Source organism: Tachyglossus aculeatus, chromosome 20 (genome assembly GCF_015852505.1).
Source record: "Tachyglossus aculeatus isolate mTacAcu1 chromosome 20, mTacAcu1.pri, whole genome shotgun sequence".
NCBI classification, from domain to species: domain Eukaryota; kingdom Metazoa; phylum Chordata; class Mammalia; order Monotremata; family Tachyglossidae; genus Tachyglossus; species Tachyglossus aculeatus.
This window is the reverse complement of record NC_052085.1, coordinates 4,488,903-4,505,774: the sequence shown is the minus strand read 5'-3', so window position 1 is coordinate 4,505,774 and position 16,872 is coordinate 4,488,903. Positions and strand designations below refer to the sequence as shown.

The window sequence follows — 16,872 nt, the reverse complement described above, 5'->3', positions numbered from 1 at the left end:
TAGCTACGTATCGCTCTTTGCACATCAGCAATACTGGGAAATGTTTTTAAAACTTACGGTCTTGAAAACTAAAGCAACAAGAAAAGGCACGTTTGGAATACCTGCTCTTTTGGTGACGGAAACGATGAATCCCACCAGGTCCACCTCGGTCCACGGCGGCCACAAAGCTGGATCCGATAGTTTACTGAACTGCAGCACTTCCCTCGGCCTGTAAATGTGGAACAGGATTTCGTGTGAAGCCTGGGGAAAGGGAATTTAAAGCATTCACCTTCTGCACGTTCCACAAAATGAGACCGCGTGGCCAAAATCAGAATGCTAAGTTTGTACCGGCAGCTGCTGAAACTGCGTTTTCTTCGTGGCGGTTAATTGTATGCTTCCCCGGCCAGATTTACTTTTCGACTGTGACGGCGTGGTGTGGTAGATTCGGTAACGGCCTCCCTCCTTTAACAGGGAATACATATCCGCCAACGGGCGCCAGATATTCAGCATAGCTGTGTGAAAAGGATTACGAAGATGTTTTCAGAAAAGTCAGCACGAATTCAGAAACATTCTGAACTTGTATTTGTACTTCCCAAGTGCTTAGTACAGTGCTCTGCACACAGTAAGCGCTCAATAAATACGATTGATTGATTGATTTATACCTATAGTACCGAGGTGAACTCCTCATCTGAGTTGCATCACTTGTTACCTGACGTATAAAGATCAATCAATCAATCAATCAATCGTATTTATTGAGCGCTTACTATGTGCAGAGCACTGTACTAAGCGCTTGGGAAGTACAAATTGGCATCACATAGAGACAGTCCCTACCCAACAGTGGGCTCACAGTCTAAAAGGGGGAGACAGAGAACAGAACCAAACATACCAACAAAATAAAATAAGTAGGATAGAAATGTACAAGTAAAATAAATAAATAAATAAATAAATAGAGTAATAAATATGTACAACCATATATACATATATACAGGTGCTGTGGGGAAGGGAAGGAGGTAAGACGGGGGGATGGAGAGGGGGACGACGGGGAGAGGAAAGAAGGGGCTCAGTCTGGGAAGGCCTCCTGGAGGAGGTGAGCTCTCAGCAGGGCCTTGAAGGGAGGAAGAGAGCTAGCTTGGTGGATGGGCAGAGGGAGATATCCTTTATGTTCTACCCACCGATTGGAAGAGTAGTAATTGCGGTATTTGTGAAGCGCTGATCATTTGCCAGGCATTATACCAAGCATTGGGGTCAAAATTAGATAATCAAGTTGGCCCCAGGCTAAAGGGGAGAAGAAATCTAAGAAGCGGACGAAAGGTAGTGACGGCATCTTGTTTCCAGTACCGACCTGAATCTTTTCCTGGTTTCCCGTAGTCTACGACACGAAGCTTCCATATAGCGGTCACATCTCTTCTTGCCCAACCGTTTTCACCCTCTTCGGCCAGTTCTAGAGCCCTCCTGAACTCCATCTGGATCCGCGCTTGCTTCTGATCACTCAGCATCTGCCTGTGACTGTTCAAGGCTTTTAGCTGCTCTTGGCTGAAATAAGCCTGGGATCACAAAGAAAGTCTTTTCAGGACACTTCTCAGTATTGCTACTGATAAACCCCTTGGCTTTTACAACTAGCCTGAGAGAGACATGTAGAAAAAATCTCGAGTATAATTGGCCCAGCCAAAGTGCTGTGTGTTTTTATTACTCAGTTTGGCTAGAGTGCTGTGAAAATGCATCTTTGATATGCTCAGGGTGTTGCATACTAAAACACACTAGCTCCTTAATGTGGGGTTAACTGCCTTCATTCTTTTAGGTTCCCACAGTATAGTTTAGGTCTAGATCCTCACGCAGGGTTCGGGAGGGACCGATCTTACGCCTCCTCCCACCTCTCCTCCCCTCAAAAAATTGGAGAAGGGGGAAGGAAGGAAGAAGGAACAGAGGGAGAGAGGGACAGACCTGCTTCTTCACACTGGGAATGCACGGAAATCACCCAGGAGCAGGATCGATCAATCAATCAATCGCATTTATTGAGTGCTTACTGTGTGCAGAGCACTGTACTAAGCACTTGGGAAGGACAAATTGGCAACATATAGAGACGGTCCCTACCCAACAGTGGGCTCACAGTCTAAAAGGACTGAGGTGGACTAAAAGGATCGGACTGAGATCGTCATCATCATCAATCGTATTTATTGAGCGCTTACTGTGTGCAGAGCACTGTACTAAGCGCTTGGGAAGTACAAATTGGCAACATATAGAGACAGTCCCTACCCAACAGTGGGCTCACAGTCTAAAAGATGACTGTTGTCGGGTAGGGACCGCCTCTATGTTGCCGACTTGTACTTCCCAAGCGCTTAGTACAGTGCTCTGCACACAGTAAGCGCTCAATACATAGGACTGAATGATTGTGTTTTAAATTTCAATGTTTAATAAGAATACGTAGTGTAGTGAAGCTGTAGCTTGGCTCAGGGAGAAGCAGCTTGGCTCAGTGGAAAGAGCCCGGGCTTGGGAGTCTGAGGTCATGGGTTCAAATCCCGGCTCTGCCAACTGTCAGCTGAGTGACTTTGGGCAAGTCACTTCACTTCTCTGGGCCTCAATGACCTCATCCGGAAAATGGGGATTAAGACTGTGAGCCCCCCGTGGGACAACCTGATCACCTTGTATCCTCCCCAGCGCTTAGAACAGTGCTTTGCACATAGTAAGCGCTTAACAAATGCCATTATTATTATTATTGAATGAATGACATAATCCTGGGGCCCCAAGGCCTGAACCCAAGGGGGCCGGGAGTGACGGAGAATGAGAGGTGTGGGTAGAGCTACCCCAGAGAGACTTTCCCGACCTTTGGAGTGGAATATGAACTGAAGGCCACTTCCTTCTTCTTTCCTCTCCTGACAGAGTGTTGGAGGGGGAAAAGGCAGGGCCAATGTAAGAAGCGTCTGCCATTTCTGGACCCCTGACGAGTTATGATTTAGAAGACGGTGGGTAGGGACTGTATATGCTGCCAACTTGTACTTCCCAAGCGCTTAGTACAGTGCTCTGCACACAGTAAGCGCTCAATAAATACGATTGATGATGATGATGATGAAGATGGGGGCGGGCCCTCTCCTTGGAGCCTAATTCCAGCAGTCACTTTGACTGTCTCGGGCCCTTGCGGGTCTATGTAGTAGATGACCACTCCAAGGAAATAAACAGATCCCATGACAGCTGCATCGAGCGGGGGGAAAAGCCAGGCAGGGTGAGCGTGTCAGCGTGTTTGAGCTTCACGGCCACAGCCACGCACCCTTCAGAGTTGCCTGCAGCAACGGTGACGTCAGGCAGCTTCTTCCTGAGGCCCCGTGGGGTCTCCAGGGAAAGCGTGTCATCAGACAGAATGCTCCCCGGATAGAGAAGGAGCATGGCATAGTGGATAAGAGCACAGGCCCGAGAGTCAGAAGGTCGTGGGTTCTAATCCTTGTCTGCTGTGTGACCTTAGGCAAGTCAGCTAACTTCTCTGTGCCCCAGTTACCTCATCTGTAAAATGGGGACTGAATCTGTGAGCCCACTGTTGGGTAGGGACCGTCTCTATATGTTGCCAACTTGTACTTCCCAAGCGCTTAGTACAGTGCTCTGCACGCAGTAAGCGCTCAGTAAACACGATTGATTGATTGATTGATTGATTGACAAGGACTGCGTCCAACCTGATTTGCTTGGATCCACCCCAGTGCTTAGTACAGTGCCTGGCAGATAGTAAGCACTTAACAAATACCCTTTAATTTTTGAGAAGCAGCGTGGCTTAGTGGAAAGAGTCCGGGCTTGGGAGTCAGAGGTCGTGGGTTCTAATCCCAGCTCCGCCACTTGTCAGCTGTGTGACTTTGGGCAGGTCACTTCGCTTCCCTGGCCCTCAGTTACCTCGTCTGTAAAATGGGGATGAAGACGGTGAGCCCCAAGTGGGACAACCTGATCACCTTGTATCTACCCCAGCGTTTAGGACAGTGCTTGACACATAGTAAATGCTTAACAAATACCATCATTATCAGTAGGGACCATCTCTATATGTTGCCGATTTGTACTTCCCAAGCGCTTAGTACAGTGCTCTGCACACAGTAAGCGCTCAATAAATACCAATGAATGAATGAATGAATGAATGATTATTATAGAGTCACTTACTTCGACGTAGGCAGGATCCGGCACACTCCTGACGGCCTCATAAAGCTCTGCCCCATCTTGCAAAGCCCGGACTTGTTTTCTTGTCAGGACACGTGACTTTACATCTTTCCTCCGAGCAGCATCTAAGGGGGTGGAGGGGTCAGGGATGTATGAGTTGCAAAGTACAAGTGCGGAAACCGAAAGTAAAACACCGGCACAAAAATCAGTAAAACGCAAAGGGTTGAGCTTCCAGAGCAGGCAGGAGGGTTCTCATCCCGGCCCTGTCACCTGCCTGCTGTGTGACATTAGGCAAGCTACTTAACTCTTCTGTGCCTCCGTTTCTTCATCTGAAAATGAGGATTCAATACCTGTTCTCCCTCCTACCTATGTGGGACAGGGATTGTGGCCAATCCAATTACCTTGTATCTAAGAGCCTCAGTGCTTGGCAGAGAGGGCTAAACGGATACCACCACTATTATTACTCCCCAGAGAACAAGAAAAAGTTCAGGGTTACATAATTGGAGGAAAAAATGTTTTGAAAGATCATTTTCCCACTTTATAGTTTCCCCTGCAAAGAGCTGGAGTAAACAACTATCAAATAATCAAAAAGGCCCATCTGCCTTGGCTAAGAGGAAACAGGCATTTGACAAACTGTTATTAGACTTGCTGTGGACAGGGAACCGTTAGCCCCTGCTCCAAAAACTTGTAATTCAGAGACCAACTGGGGAAAAAAGGCAAAAATAGAGGAAGAAGGCTGGGTGACGTTTATGTATGGCACTAAGGGAATAAAAGAAACAATAAAAGGAGACGGTTTAGCATTCTCCCGGCTGAATATCCTTTCTGATATCAGAATTCACTGGAATTGCAGGGAAAAAGGAAGGGGTGACCTCCAGAGGAAAGAATCACTGAAGGAATCTAAGGGGATTAGTGTGAACAGCTGTGAAAATGTCACTAGCCTAGGGGTTCAATGGGCAAAACACTACTAAAAACATGGGCTAAAGTGGTGGCAACTCTGTATCGCCACACCAATTAATTTTATTTTGGCTTCTAATGTGATGCAAATTTGCTAATTCTACTATGCAAATGCAATTCTCTTTCAGGTTCACAGAGACACTGCTTAAGGAACACAGGAAGTTCTTGTAAATCAGTGTTTTTGAAAATGTTGGTGGATGTGACAACATCTTTAAAAAGATCTCCGTAAAAAGAAAGCACTGCCCTAAAAATAGCTCACTGGCTCACAGGGAACAAGAAAAAGCTTTAAAACAAATCTCCCCAAAATACCAAGTAGAAATTCCCTCTCTGCTCTTTTAGAGCATAATAATAATAATAATAATAATGGCATTTGTTAAGCGCTTACTATGTGCAAAGCACTGTTCTAAGCTCTGGGGAGGATACAAGGTGATTAGGTTGTCCCACGGGGGGCTCACAGTCTTAATATCCATTTTCCAGATGAGGTCACTGAGGCCCAGAGAAGTTAAGTGACTTGCCCAAAGTCACACAGCTGACAGTTGGCAGAGTCAAGATTTGAACCCATGACCTCTGACTCCCAAGCCTGGGCTCTTTCCACTGAGCCAAGCTGCTTCTCCCTGAGCCAAGCTATAGCTTCACTACACTACGTATTCTTATTAAACATTAAAATTTAACACACAAATAAAGATATACCTTCCTGCTTTTCAAAGTCATCTTGAATTTTTGCAAATAGGACTTCTAGTTTCTTTTGCAGGCTCTCCGCGTGTTTGGATGCCTCCTTTTCTTCTGCCCGCTCATTACGAAACACGTATGATCCGGTCTGTGTCTTTTCCATCCACTGAAATAAAATTCCAGCATCTGTAGCTGACTTTCCATCAATCCTGCTCCACTCCCTCTGATTTTCATACCAGGATGAAAATCTGAATTTAAACTAAAAATTAACAGGCTATATTACGGGATATTATGAAATACCAGGTGGGATTTCTGGTAATACCAAACTAGAGAACACCACTTTTTCCTGTGGTAAAGACACACAAATGAGTTTGTAGACGAGGACAGGATACAACAGATTCACTGCATTACAGAGAATGATAAAAGGGAAGTTTAAAGATATCGTACCTGGGTTGGATATGCTCTTTGGATAACTACATCAACGCATCCGACACTTCCACCATCCTTAAAAAGGGATGATAAGGACAGAGGGAAAGGCCTGGGATCCGGCTGGAACCCTAGTTTAGCATACCAACGAGCAGGCCGAGTGCTGTTCGCCGAAATCTGGATAAAGGAAATAAACGCAACTCTTTCAAAAAGGACGGAAGGTCAAGATTTCCAATTTGTCTTTCTTGCCTTAACTGTAATACGAGACGGAGAGGACAGCGGCCGCCGTTTAAAGACCACGGAGCAACTATCCGTTTATGGCAAGAATGGGTAAAAATCGAGCCCCCAGGTGGCTTCTAGTGAACCCAATGTTGGATAGGGACTGTATATGTTGCCAACTTGTACTTCCCAAGCGCTTAGTACAGTGCTCTGCACACAGTAAGCGCTCAATAAATATGATTGATTGATTGATTCTAGTGGGACACTGACCTTGACCCGCCCAGTCTAGCCCCGGATGCCCTGCCCCATTGTCAACCTTCCCTCCCTCCGGGCCAAAATAAAATCACCAACCTTGAATCTCTAGCACTTTCCATTAACTCTGAGGGCACTGTTTTCTCTGGAGGTTAATGGCAGGGATACAGTGGGCTCATTTTAAACAAAAAGAAAATGGATTTTGTTAGGAGACAGGCCAATTAACAAGAACCAGGTGGGAGCTGCCTCTCCTTTCACAGAGTCGGTGGATCTGTGTTGCAGCTCTTTGCTGCAGGCACCAAGCCTTCTGGGTTGAGGCGAAAATCAATCAATCAATCAATCAATCAATCAATCGTATTTATTGAGCGCTTACTGTGTGCAGAGCACTGTACTAAGCGCTTGGGAAGTACAAGGTGGCAACATACAGAGACAGTCCCTACCCAACAGTGGGCTCACAGTCTAAAAAATCACAGTCTAAAAAAATCTAAAAATCACAGTTGTCCCAAAGGTGCCCTGCTACGGAATATTTTCATCCCGATTTAAATGTACCCTCAAGGCAACATCATCAATCGTATTTATTGAGCGCTTACTGTGTACAGAGCACTGTACTAAGCGCTTGGGAAGTACAAGTTGGCAACATACAGAGACAGTCCCTACCCAACAGTGGGCTCACAGTCTAAAAAATCACAGTCTAAAAAAATCTAAAAATCACAGTTGTCCCAGAGGTGCCCTGCTACGGAATATTTTCATCCCGATTTAAATGTACCCTCAAGGCAACATCATCAGTCGTATTTATTGAGCGCTTACTGTATGCAGAGCACTGTACTAAGCGCTTGGGAAGTGCAAGTTGGCAACATATAGAGACAGTCCCTACCCAACAGTGGGCTCACAGTCTAAACATTCACTCTACAGCTATCCTGGAGCCTCATAAACATTTATTGGCATAAATTTACTTTACATAAACGCCCAGCTAGATGGACAAACGAATGCGACGGCACTTTGGAAACGTTTTCAGAAAGCTATCACCACAATGTTCACAGGTCCTAGTGCCTTTCGTCGCTTACAGCTACCACCCAGAATTAAATGCTTCCACGGACTTTGGGTTTTACCTTTAACATGAGATCCTCGGGAGCTTCCAGAGGGGTGCAAGCATTGGAAGGCCCCACAAGTTCTGCTCCGAACAGCACGATCTTCTGGCCCACCATCAATTTGCCGGCCTGGAGGAGAGCAAGCAGAGGGGGATCTAGAAGTGCCTTGAGAGCATACCAGCCGTCTGTAACTTGAACGACCGCTCCTTCTTTCTGGGTTAACACACTGTCGTTGGTTCTGCTAGCAGTCACAGGTGCTCCGGTGCCTGGTGAAATTATTTCGGAAACACAGAGTACCAGTGTTTTGGCCGCTGAGTCGTCTCTTTCTGTTATCTTTTTGATAGCTGATCTTTGGCTTTTATCAATTTCCACATCATATCTGAAAGACAGAATACCTTAAAACTGAATGGGTTCCAAGTACCAAACATTTACAAAAGCAAATTCCAAGCCCCAAGCCTAACGTTCCAGGCCTAGGATTAAAAATCTAAAGCAGTGAAACAGAACGGAAGGAAGGAGATAGCGTATTATTTGGTAACAAGTCTTCCCAGTGCTTTTGAATGTTGAAGGGATCGATCAATCAATCAATTGTATTTATTGAGCACTTACTGTGGGCAGAGCACTGTACTAAGCGCTTGGGAAGTACAAGTTGGCAACATATAGAGACAGTCCCTACCCAACAGTGGGCTCACAGTCTAGAAGGGGGAGACAGACAACAAAACCAAACATATTAACAAAATAAAATAAATAGAATAGATATGTACAAGTAAATAAATAGAGTAATAAATACGTACAAACATATATACATATATACAGGTGCTGTGGGGAAGGGAAGGAGGTAAGAGGGGGGATGGAGAGGGGGACGAGGGGGAGAAATTCTGCAGTTCACATTGCCTCATCACCAAAATAATTATAAGTAGTGCATTTGCACTCCCTTCTCACACAATCCCAGTTTTACACACTTGCCTGTATTTCAGCTGGAGAAGCACCCTTTCTGGGGTTAAGCACCGATTAGCAAATTGCTTAGGAAAAGTAACCTCCATGGCTGCCAGCTTCCAGATTATCCATCTATAGTGGTTGAAGACCCAAGGTCTAGAAATTAGTTTAGTATCCACACCAGGAGTATCACACAGGGCCCTGCGTACAAATGAAGGAAAAGGAAGTCACATTATGCCGACACTGAATTTAGCATTATTTGAGGGCACCTCTGGAAACTACAATCTTCATAAACAAGAATATTTACCATCGTCACAGATCAAGTCACAGATCCCTTCTAGACTGTGAGCCCGCTGTTGGGTAGGGACCGTCTCTATATGTTGCCAACTTGGACTTCCCAAGCGCTTAGTGCAGTGCTCTGCACACAGTAAGCGCCCAATAAATACGACTGAATGAAGTATAACCTAGAAATCGCAATTTAAATAGTTTCCGAAACATTTCAGCAGATGATTACAATTATTGGTAGGGACTGTCTCTATATGTTGCCAACTTGTACTTCCCAAGCGCTTACTACAGTGCTCTGCACACAGTAAGCGCTCAGTAAATACGATTGATGATGATTCTATTAGATGCAGTACTATTTAACATATTAATTCAACAGTTCCTAAAATTTACTTAACCCAATGATTTGCATCATAAACTACGTAAAAACCCCAGCTATGAAAATAGTGATCCTTTAGTATCAAAAAAAAAGTGATCTTTTAGACTGTGAGCCCACTGTTGGGTAGGGACTGTCTCTATGTGTTGCCAATTTGTACTTCCCAAGCGCTTAGTACAGTGCTCTGCACATAGTAAGCGCTCAATAAATACGATTGATTGATTTAGTAAGTGGTAAGAATAATAATAAAGTATATTATTTCTCTCCCTTTAATAAAAACTCCACTTTATCTGGAAGCGAGTGTTACCCACATATCCATTCTGTTTTGGTGAAAAGCCAACCGAGAAGCACAAAGAAGTGTACAGGTTGTAAAAAAATATATATACGCAGCTATCTTTTAGAAAACGGAGACCAAGACATTATTTTTAGAGATGAGCTTATTTGAAGTGTTTAATTCCCGAAGTTTCCCTTCGAGTTCAGTCAACATCACCATTTTCTCTGTCCCCGAGGCCGGTCCCCTTAGGGTCACCTTTGACTTCTTGGAAAGGAGAGCTCATTCAGAGTGCCACTATACTATCACGCCCCCCAAAACGGGATCAGGGGCCATTCAAAAACCACTGTTTCAGAGGAGTACCTGTAGAATTCTTCTTTTCCTGCCTTGCCTGCATTGGTAGGTATGAGCCATCCACCATCAGCCAACTGCACGCCATCGCCCGCCAACCAGCACTCTCTACTGAAACAATCTTGGCTACAAAACTGGAAGGACTCCGCGTTTTTGCTGTTAACCCTTAGGCAGTGCTTCAATACCCCACACATGTACAGCTATGAAAAAAGGAAGGAAAGGTGGAGGGTGAAAGGAAGACAGAGGAGATGACCGTCAGTTGATATCTAATAATAATGACATTTATTAAGCGCTTACTAGGTGCAAAGCACCGTTCTAAGCACTGGGGAAGTTACAAGGTGATCAGGTTGTCCCACGGGGGGGCTCACAGTCTTCACCCCCATTTTACAGATGAGGGAACTGAGGCCCAGAGAAGTGACTTGCCCAAAGTCACACAGCTGACAATTGGCGGAGCCAGGATTTGAACCCATGACCTCGGACTCCAAAGCCCACGATCTTTCCCCTGAGCCACGCTGCCTCCAACTCCAGCAGGTAAAAGCTGCATTTTTAGAAGGTGGCTCTTCACATTTTATATATGAAAACAACTAGAAAATTTGCCCCTCCTCATTGATTTTTAAATATTACTGTGTACTTAGCTGTCATGTAATGTAAGGATTGCATTTTTACAAAACCCCTCATTACGGAAAAGACATTCTGAACTCATCCCTGCCTTACACAAGCACACATAAACCATTCTTTTAGACTGTGAGGCCACTGTTGGGTGGGGACTGTCTCTATATGTTGCCCATTTGTACTTCCCAAGCGCTTAGTACAGTGCTCTGCACACAGTAAGCGCTCAATAAATACGACTGATGATGATGATGATTCCGACCACACAATACCCTGTACGCCAAAAGGCTGGTGTTGTCAGAACATTCCCTGTTTCCCTAACAGCATCGTGGCTCAGTGGAAAGAGCATGGGCTTTGGAGTCAAGAGGTCATGGGTGCGAATCCCATCTCCACCAACTGTCAGCTGTATGACTTTGGGCAATTCACTTACCTTCCCTGTGCCTCAGTTACCTCATCTGTAAAATGGGGATTAAAACTGTGAGCCTCCCGTGGGACAATCTGATCACTCTGTAACCTCCCCAGCGCTAAGAACAGTGCTTTGCACCTAGTAAGTGCTTAACAAATACCATCATTATTATTATTTTGGCCACAATGTGCAGTGGAAGCATGCACTATGCTATGGCAGAACTGAGGGTGCTCTGTTTTTCAGCTGAGGAACCTGAGCCCTTATATTAAGGAATATGCAAGACTACAAAATGATGAGTCCCTTAATGGAACTAATAGTATCTTGACTTTTTAGCTAGCATCAGGATTTGCTAGCAGGTTTTTTTTTTTTGTTGCACTGGCAAAGCGATGCCATGCTTCAGTAGTATTCTTTATCGTGTGGTCGGAATGGTTCATGTGTGCTTGTGTAAGGCAGGGGTGAGTTCAGAATGTCTTTCCCGTAATGAGGGGTTTTGTAAAAATGCAATCCTTACATTATATGACAGCTAAAGAATACTGCACCCTACACCATATGTTGGGCAGCACCTCCGTCAAATCCCCTGCCCCTCTCTGTTGGGGACAACTGGGTGTGAACAGGGATCCAGACTGGTCCAGCTATTCTGTTTCAACCAGCCTATAATACGCTCTGTTCCTTTCCGATACAAACCCCACTGTGAGCTGAACTGAAATTTTAAAAGGCTTTAAAACAATTCCAACTTTACTTCAAGTGTTTCTTCACACTCGCTTATTCACTCCACAATTTTCTGACTTCAGTTTGGTCAAATCTAAATATCAACGTAGTTTGAATGGCGATAGATCACTACAATTCCTTTTAAGAAACCACACACCTACCTCTCCTTTCCATTATACCAACATATGAAGACTGAGCCTCATTTGGGACAAGGACAGTGTCCAACCTGATTAGCTTCTATCTACCCCAGCGCTTAGAGCAGTGCTTGACACATACTTAACAAATACTATAATTACTCATTCCTTCATTCAATCAAATTTATTGAGTGCTTACTGTATGCAGAGCACTGTACTAAGCGCTTGGGAGAGTACAATAACGGACACATTCCCTGCCCACAATGAGCTCATTATTAATACTTCCGATAAACGGGATTTTACCACATGACCTGATGCACGTTTCCTAAAACAAGAAAACATCTGAATGACAGTCTTCGGTGACCCGTAAATACACCGAATGCGAAGCTGTGAACGGTAGAGGTGGCAGTTTACCTCCTTAGCGGAATACTCTGAAGGAGCTCTCCCTTCTACTGCGGTTTTGAGAGAAAGTCTAGGGCGAACAGATGTCTTTGTGAGGTACAGGCGGCCCAGCAGCGGAGGAATACGCTGTCTCTGTTTCTTTTCGATCCTCATTTCTTGCAGCTCTCTGGCACGCTGAAGATTCACGATCGTGTCTGTTAAAAGAAAAGAACCGCCCGAAAAGCTGGTCTTAGTGAAATTAGCTTCAGATCATAAATTTTAAAAAGCCCATCTCCGATACGAACGCGGCCAAGAAGCTCTGGGCGCGCAACAGGGATTTTTGCCCAAACAATCCAAACGAACAGGGATCCTCCTGGTCTTCCCAAGGGAAATGAGGTGGGCGTGGGAGGACGGTTGGTTGGTTTGTGGGCGGGGGCTTGGAATATTTCTGGAGGGGAGTGCGAGTCACACTCCCCACAACCAAGTCTCTCCATCAGTCCTCCCGCCCCTCCTGCCTCTCCTCCCCCAAACACTGAGGGGCTGGGGGCTACCTCTCCCACTGAGATGGCTGAGCACCACCAATCAATCAATCAATCGTATTTACTGAGCGCTTACTGTGTGCAGAGCACTGTACTAAGCGCTTGGGAAGTACAAGTCGGCAACACATAGAGACAGTCCCTACCCAACAGCGGGCTCACAGTCTAGAAGGGGGAGACAGAGAACAAAACCAAACATACTAACAACATAAAATAAATAGGATATGTACAAGATAGAGTATTAAATATGTACAAACATATATACATATATGTGTATATATAACATATAACAGGGCTTTTTCACTAGTAAACTTGTAAAAACTCAATAGGTGACAACGGCCCTGATTTTAAGTGCAAATGGTGGAATGGATTTTTCTTTATAACCTTGGCTATGTGACAAAACCCACTGGTCACATCGCAACCAGTAATAATAAAGATCACTTTAAACAGCATGACATTTTAAGTAGGCTTAGGATAGAATGCCTTCAATTAGAAAAGCTAATCTCAGTCAAACAATCAACAGTATTTACCAAGCACTTACTTTGTGTGCAAAGCCTTGATGAGAAAGTACAACAGAGTTGCTATGCATGATACCCGCCCTCAAGGCGATTACAGTTTACATGTGGGGAAAGTTAATATAAAGGAACTTTTGCTTTTGCATTAGTTTACTGAGAAAACTTGTGATGTGTAGAATGATACAGTTTTATTCCTCTAGACTGTAAAATCCTTGTGAGCAGGGAATACATCTACCAACTCGGTTTTATTGTGCTCTCCCAAGCACTTATCACAGTGTTCTGCATACAGTAAGTGCTCAAATACGATTGATTTATTAAAACGCTTTTGCTTGAGAATGGTTTTTTTTCCCAGGGGGGAAAGAAAAAAAACTGTTCGTGTTACATTAAAACTATTTAATTCAAACCTGTGGGACAAAAAAACACTTTAAGAATCTTTGGGGAGTTTTTTTTTTTATCTCTACTAGCCCCTGCTTATAAAAGTCATTGATCTTTGGCAATTACTTAAAGAAATGTCTTATAAAAATGATAAAAATTTCATAAAGTTTACCTAAATGTTCTTCGCCATGGTCTGCTACGGCTTGAGTTGTTTCTTGATTGGCACTATCTGTATCAGATTGACCATTTTTAACATCCACAGTATTACTGCCACTGACCCCTGGATAGGGTCCACTTAAAATACTGTTTTGCTCTCCATCTTTGTTTATTTGCTGGTTCACCTGTGATTGACATTTCTTGCTGGCGTCCTGTTTATCTGTGCACGCACGAGCCTTTGTTTTGAAGGGAGGAACAAAAACTTTGGCAGGTTTGCCTGAAATATTCTGGGGATTCATCTTCTCATTTTTGCTGGCTGAAACGCCATAAAATGGAGCCCTAAAAATGGGTGAATTGCCTGAAGACCGTCCCAAAGTATGTTGCTGGAAAGCAGGAGGTTTAGTTAGAAATTCTTGATTGGGTGCAGTCAAATTAGGATTCCTCATCTCTTGCCGTTCTTTAGTTACGCTACGATGGAGAGAAATGCCGTTATTTAGATTTTTCTCAGTAAATGTACACATTAAATCTGAAAAATATATCTTCATGCTTTGGAGGTGTATCCACTCAATAACTTTCTAAACTTTCAGGCCTAGCTTATAGGTAATCATCAGCTGGCCTACTGTAGATGCTAAATTTATATTCTTAACGTTTGCAAAACTGAGTTGTGATACATACACATATGTGAAAAATCCCTAAACACATGTAAATCCTTCATCTGGTCCATCTCCTTACCTCTAAGCAGGTGAACAACTCTTCCAGCCCACCTGGAAAAAGAGTTCCTATTTACCCTTCTAATTTCTTTCTTTTCTCAAACCTAAGTACCTCTTTTCTGGATCTCCGGCTCTTCATATTCTTTCTCTGCTCTGCTATATTTTCCAAACTATTGTGTCCTGGCTGAAACTTCCCACAGCCTTCTACAGTAAACTTTTCTGAATGGGAAGCCAATAATTTCTGCTGTCAGTGATTCTTCCCCCTCCAACTCCCTCAGTGCAGGCTGCCATGCTGTCTGTCTAGTTCTTGCCAAGCAGCAGTTTTTGGCCCCATGTGCACGGGGCACTCGGTCATGGTTCCCAACATACCATGCTCCGCACAAAAACATGGGAAGAGACAGAGATTGTCTATGGAGAGTGGCAGCAGGGGTCGGGGGTGAAGCGGGCACTTAGGCGGCAGTGAGGACTTCGAGAAAAGTAGCGCAAGACAGAGTCGGATGAAACCCCAGAGCCAAGGGAAGAGAAGCCAACTGCCACCCAGGTCAGGTTGTGGGTGGTCCTAAAAGTTACTACTTTTAGAAAAAAATATACACTAAAAATATCATGTCTTACCTAAAAGGCCCACAGGAAACTGGCTTTAGAGGAACATGGTTCGTGCACATTCTTCTATCTTTCATTGTTCCTAAAGGAAAATCATATGCGCTGACAAAAAATTTACTGGCCAATTTTACTGACTAGTAAAACTGTGGGTCAGGTCTGATTTTGCATGCAAAGAGTGAGATCATACTTAGGATCTACTTTGGCAAATTCTCTCAAGTGTGCATTATTTTGTTAGTTTGTTTGGCTTTGTTCTCTGTCTCCCCCTTTTAGACTGTGAGCCCACTGTTGGGTAGGGACTGTCTCTATATGTTGCCAACTTGTACTTCCCAAGCGCTTAGTACAGTGCTCTGCACACAGTAAGCGCTCAATAAATGCGATTGATTCCTATTGTGATTTGAAGTATTTGATTATTTTAAAAAGTGAGCTCAAATGCCGCAACTACAGAAAAACTCTGTACTTCACAAAATTCACTCTTTGAAGAGGCATGCTGAGCACTCATTCACTGAAAGAATCCCGATATAAATCTCAAATGGGCCAGGAAAAAGGTTATCAATTGGAGCCTACTGGGAGCTCTTCAAGGGACAGTCTGGGTGCTGCTATTATGACCGACAGTGGGGAGCTATCACAAGAACTCTGCAAGGCCCAATAAGGAACTGGCCTATAAGCACTGAATAGGATGGCAAGCACCTAAGAGTCACTCAAAAACTACTGACTGATTGATTGATTGATTGATATGTGAGTGGGAGTGTGGGTAAAATGAAAGGACATATCTGGGACTTCAGGGAAGACCTCCAGACCAATAGGGTAGTCTCTTTAATAAAGGCTCAAAACCACCAGTGAGTACACTGATCACCCTCATGACAATTCAATTTATAGTTCAAATACAAGATGGTTTAGACATAGGAGGCTCTCTCAATATATGTATATGAGAGACTCGGACTAGCAGACACAAGCCACCAGAACTCATTTTCCCATGAGAGGTCCCTGGAGATGAAAAAAATACATATTTCCTGGAAAAACAGTATTGTCCCCACCCTACCTCGAGGAAAAAAAAAAAAGGTTTACCTTCTGGAGTGCTTCTTGATGCTTTTAAAGAAGAGTTTTCTTTCCCCATTGTTTTATCAAACTCGGGCAACAATTTTCTTTTAATTGAAGGTTCTCCTGGAATGAAAATTATTTTTTAAAACTGAACTTTTAACTCCATTCAGGACACACAAACGGCCTAAACAGCATACAGTTAGAATTAAACTCTCTGACAAGTAGTAGTGATCTGCTGGAAAAAGCACTGGAATGAGAGTTAGGAAACCTGAGTTCTAGAGCCAGTTAGTTGTGTGTCAGCCCTACAGAGGTATCTACTTTTCAGTGCTTTGGTCTCATCTACTATTTATTTTATTTTGTTAGTATGTTTGGTTTTGTTTTCTGTCTCCCCCTTTTAGACTGTGAGCCCACTATTGGGTAGGGACTGTCTCTATATGTTGCCAACTTGTACTTCCCAAGCGCTTAGTACAGTGCTCTGCACACAGTAAGCGCTCAATAAATACGATCGATGATGATCTACATTGGGGATACAGATTCCCGCCTCACCTTATCTCATGGGGCTTGGGTACGAAAAGGGTGAGATAACTGATGGGAGAGCATTTGGAAAAATAAAAGTGCTTCACAAATTCAAGGTTATCATTATTATTATATCCTACAGGAAAAAATGGCATAGTAAACTAGCAAATATTAAGGAAACTTCAGAAGGAAAAATATCTTTTAGTGTGATAACCTACCTACTATTTATTTTATAAAAGGAAGCCATGTGGATGGAGCACTTG

The 16,872-nt window shown here is 43.9% G+C and overlaps 1 protein-coding gene across 2 annotated transcripts in view; it reads right to left on the bottom strand.

Annotated features, from left to right (window-relative positions):
* Nucleotides 1–16,872, bottom strand: part of BRCA2 (BRCA2 DNA repair associated) — a 48,082-nt gene that overhangs the window by 5,294 nt on the left and 25,916 nt on the right. Inside the window, exons 12-24 of one of the 2 annotated variants that reach the window (XM_038762153.1) lie at nucleotides 16,121–16,216; nucleotides 15,068–15,137; nucleotides 13,762–14,213; nucleotides 12,197–12,378; nucleotides 9,938–10,125; nucleotides 8,676–8,846; nucleotides 7,734–8,091; nucleotides 6,175–6,330; nucleotides 5,749–5,893; nucleotides 4,108–4,229; nucleotides 1,322–1,523; nucleotides 328–491; nucleotides 102–240 (exon numbers count right to left, since the gene is read on the bottom strand). In XM_038762153.1, coding sequence (XP_038618081.1) covers nucleotides 102–240; nucleotides 328–491; nucleotides 1,322–1,523; nucleotides 4,108–4,229; nucleotides 5,749–5,893; nucleotides 6,175–6,330; nucleotides 7,734–8,091; nucleotides 8,676–8,846; nucleotides 9,938–10,125; nucleotides 12,197–12,378; nucleotides 13,762–14,213; nucleotides 15,068–15,137; nucleotides 16,121–16,216 — 2,445 coding nt within the window. Of the gene's footprint in view, nucleotides 1–101; nucleotides 241–327; nucleotides 492–1,321; nucleotides 1,524–4,107; nucleotides 4,230–5,748; nucleotides 5,894–6,174; nucleotides 6,331–7,733; nucleotides 8,092–8,675; nucleotides 8,847–9,937; nucleotides 10,126–12,196; nucleotides 12,379–13,761; nucleotides 14,214–15,067; nucleotides 15,138–16,120; nucleotides 16,217–16,872 lie in introns of those variants that run through there. The other variant, XM_038762154.1, reaches the window with a different exon arrangement.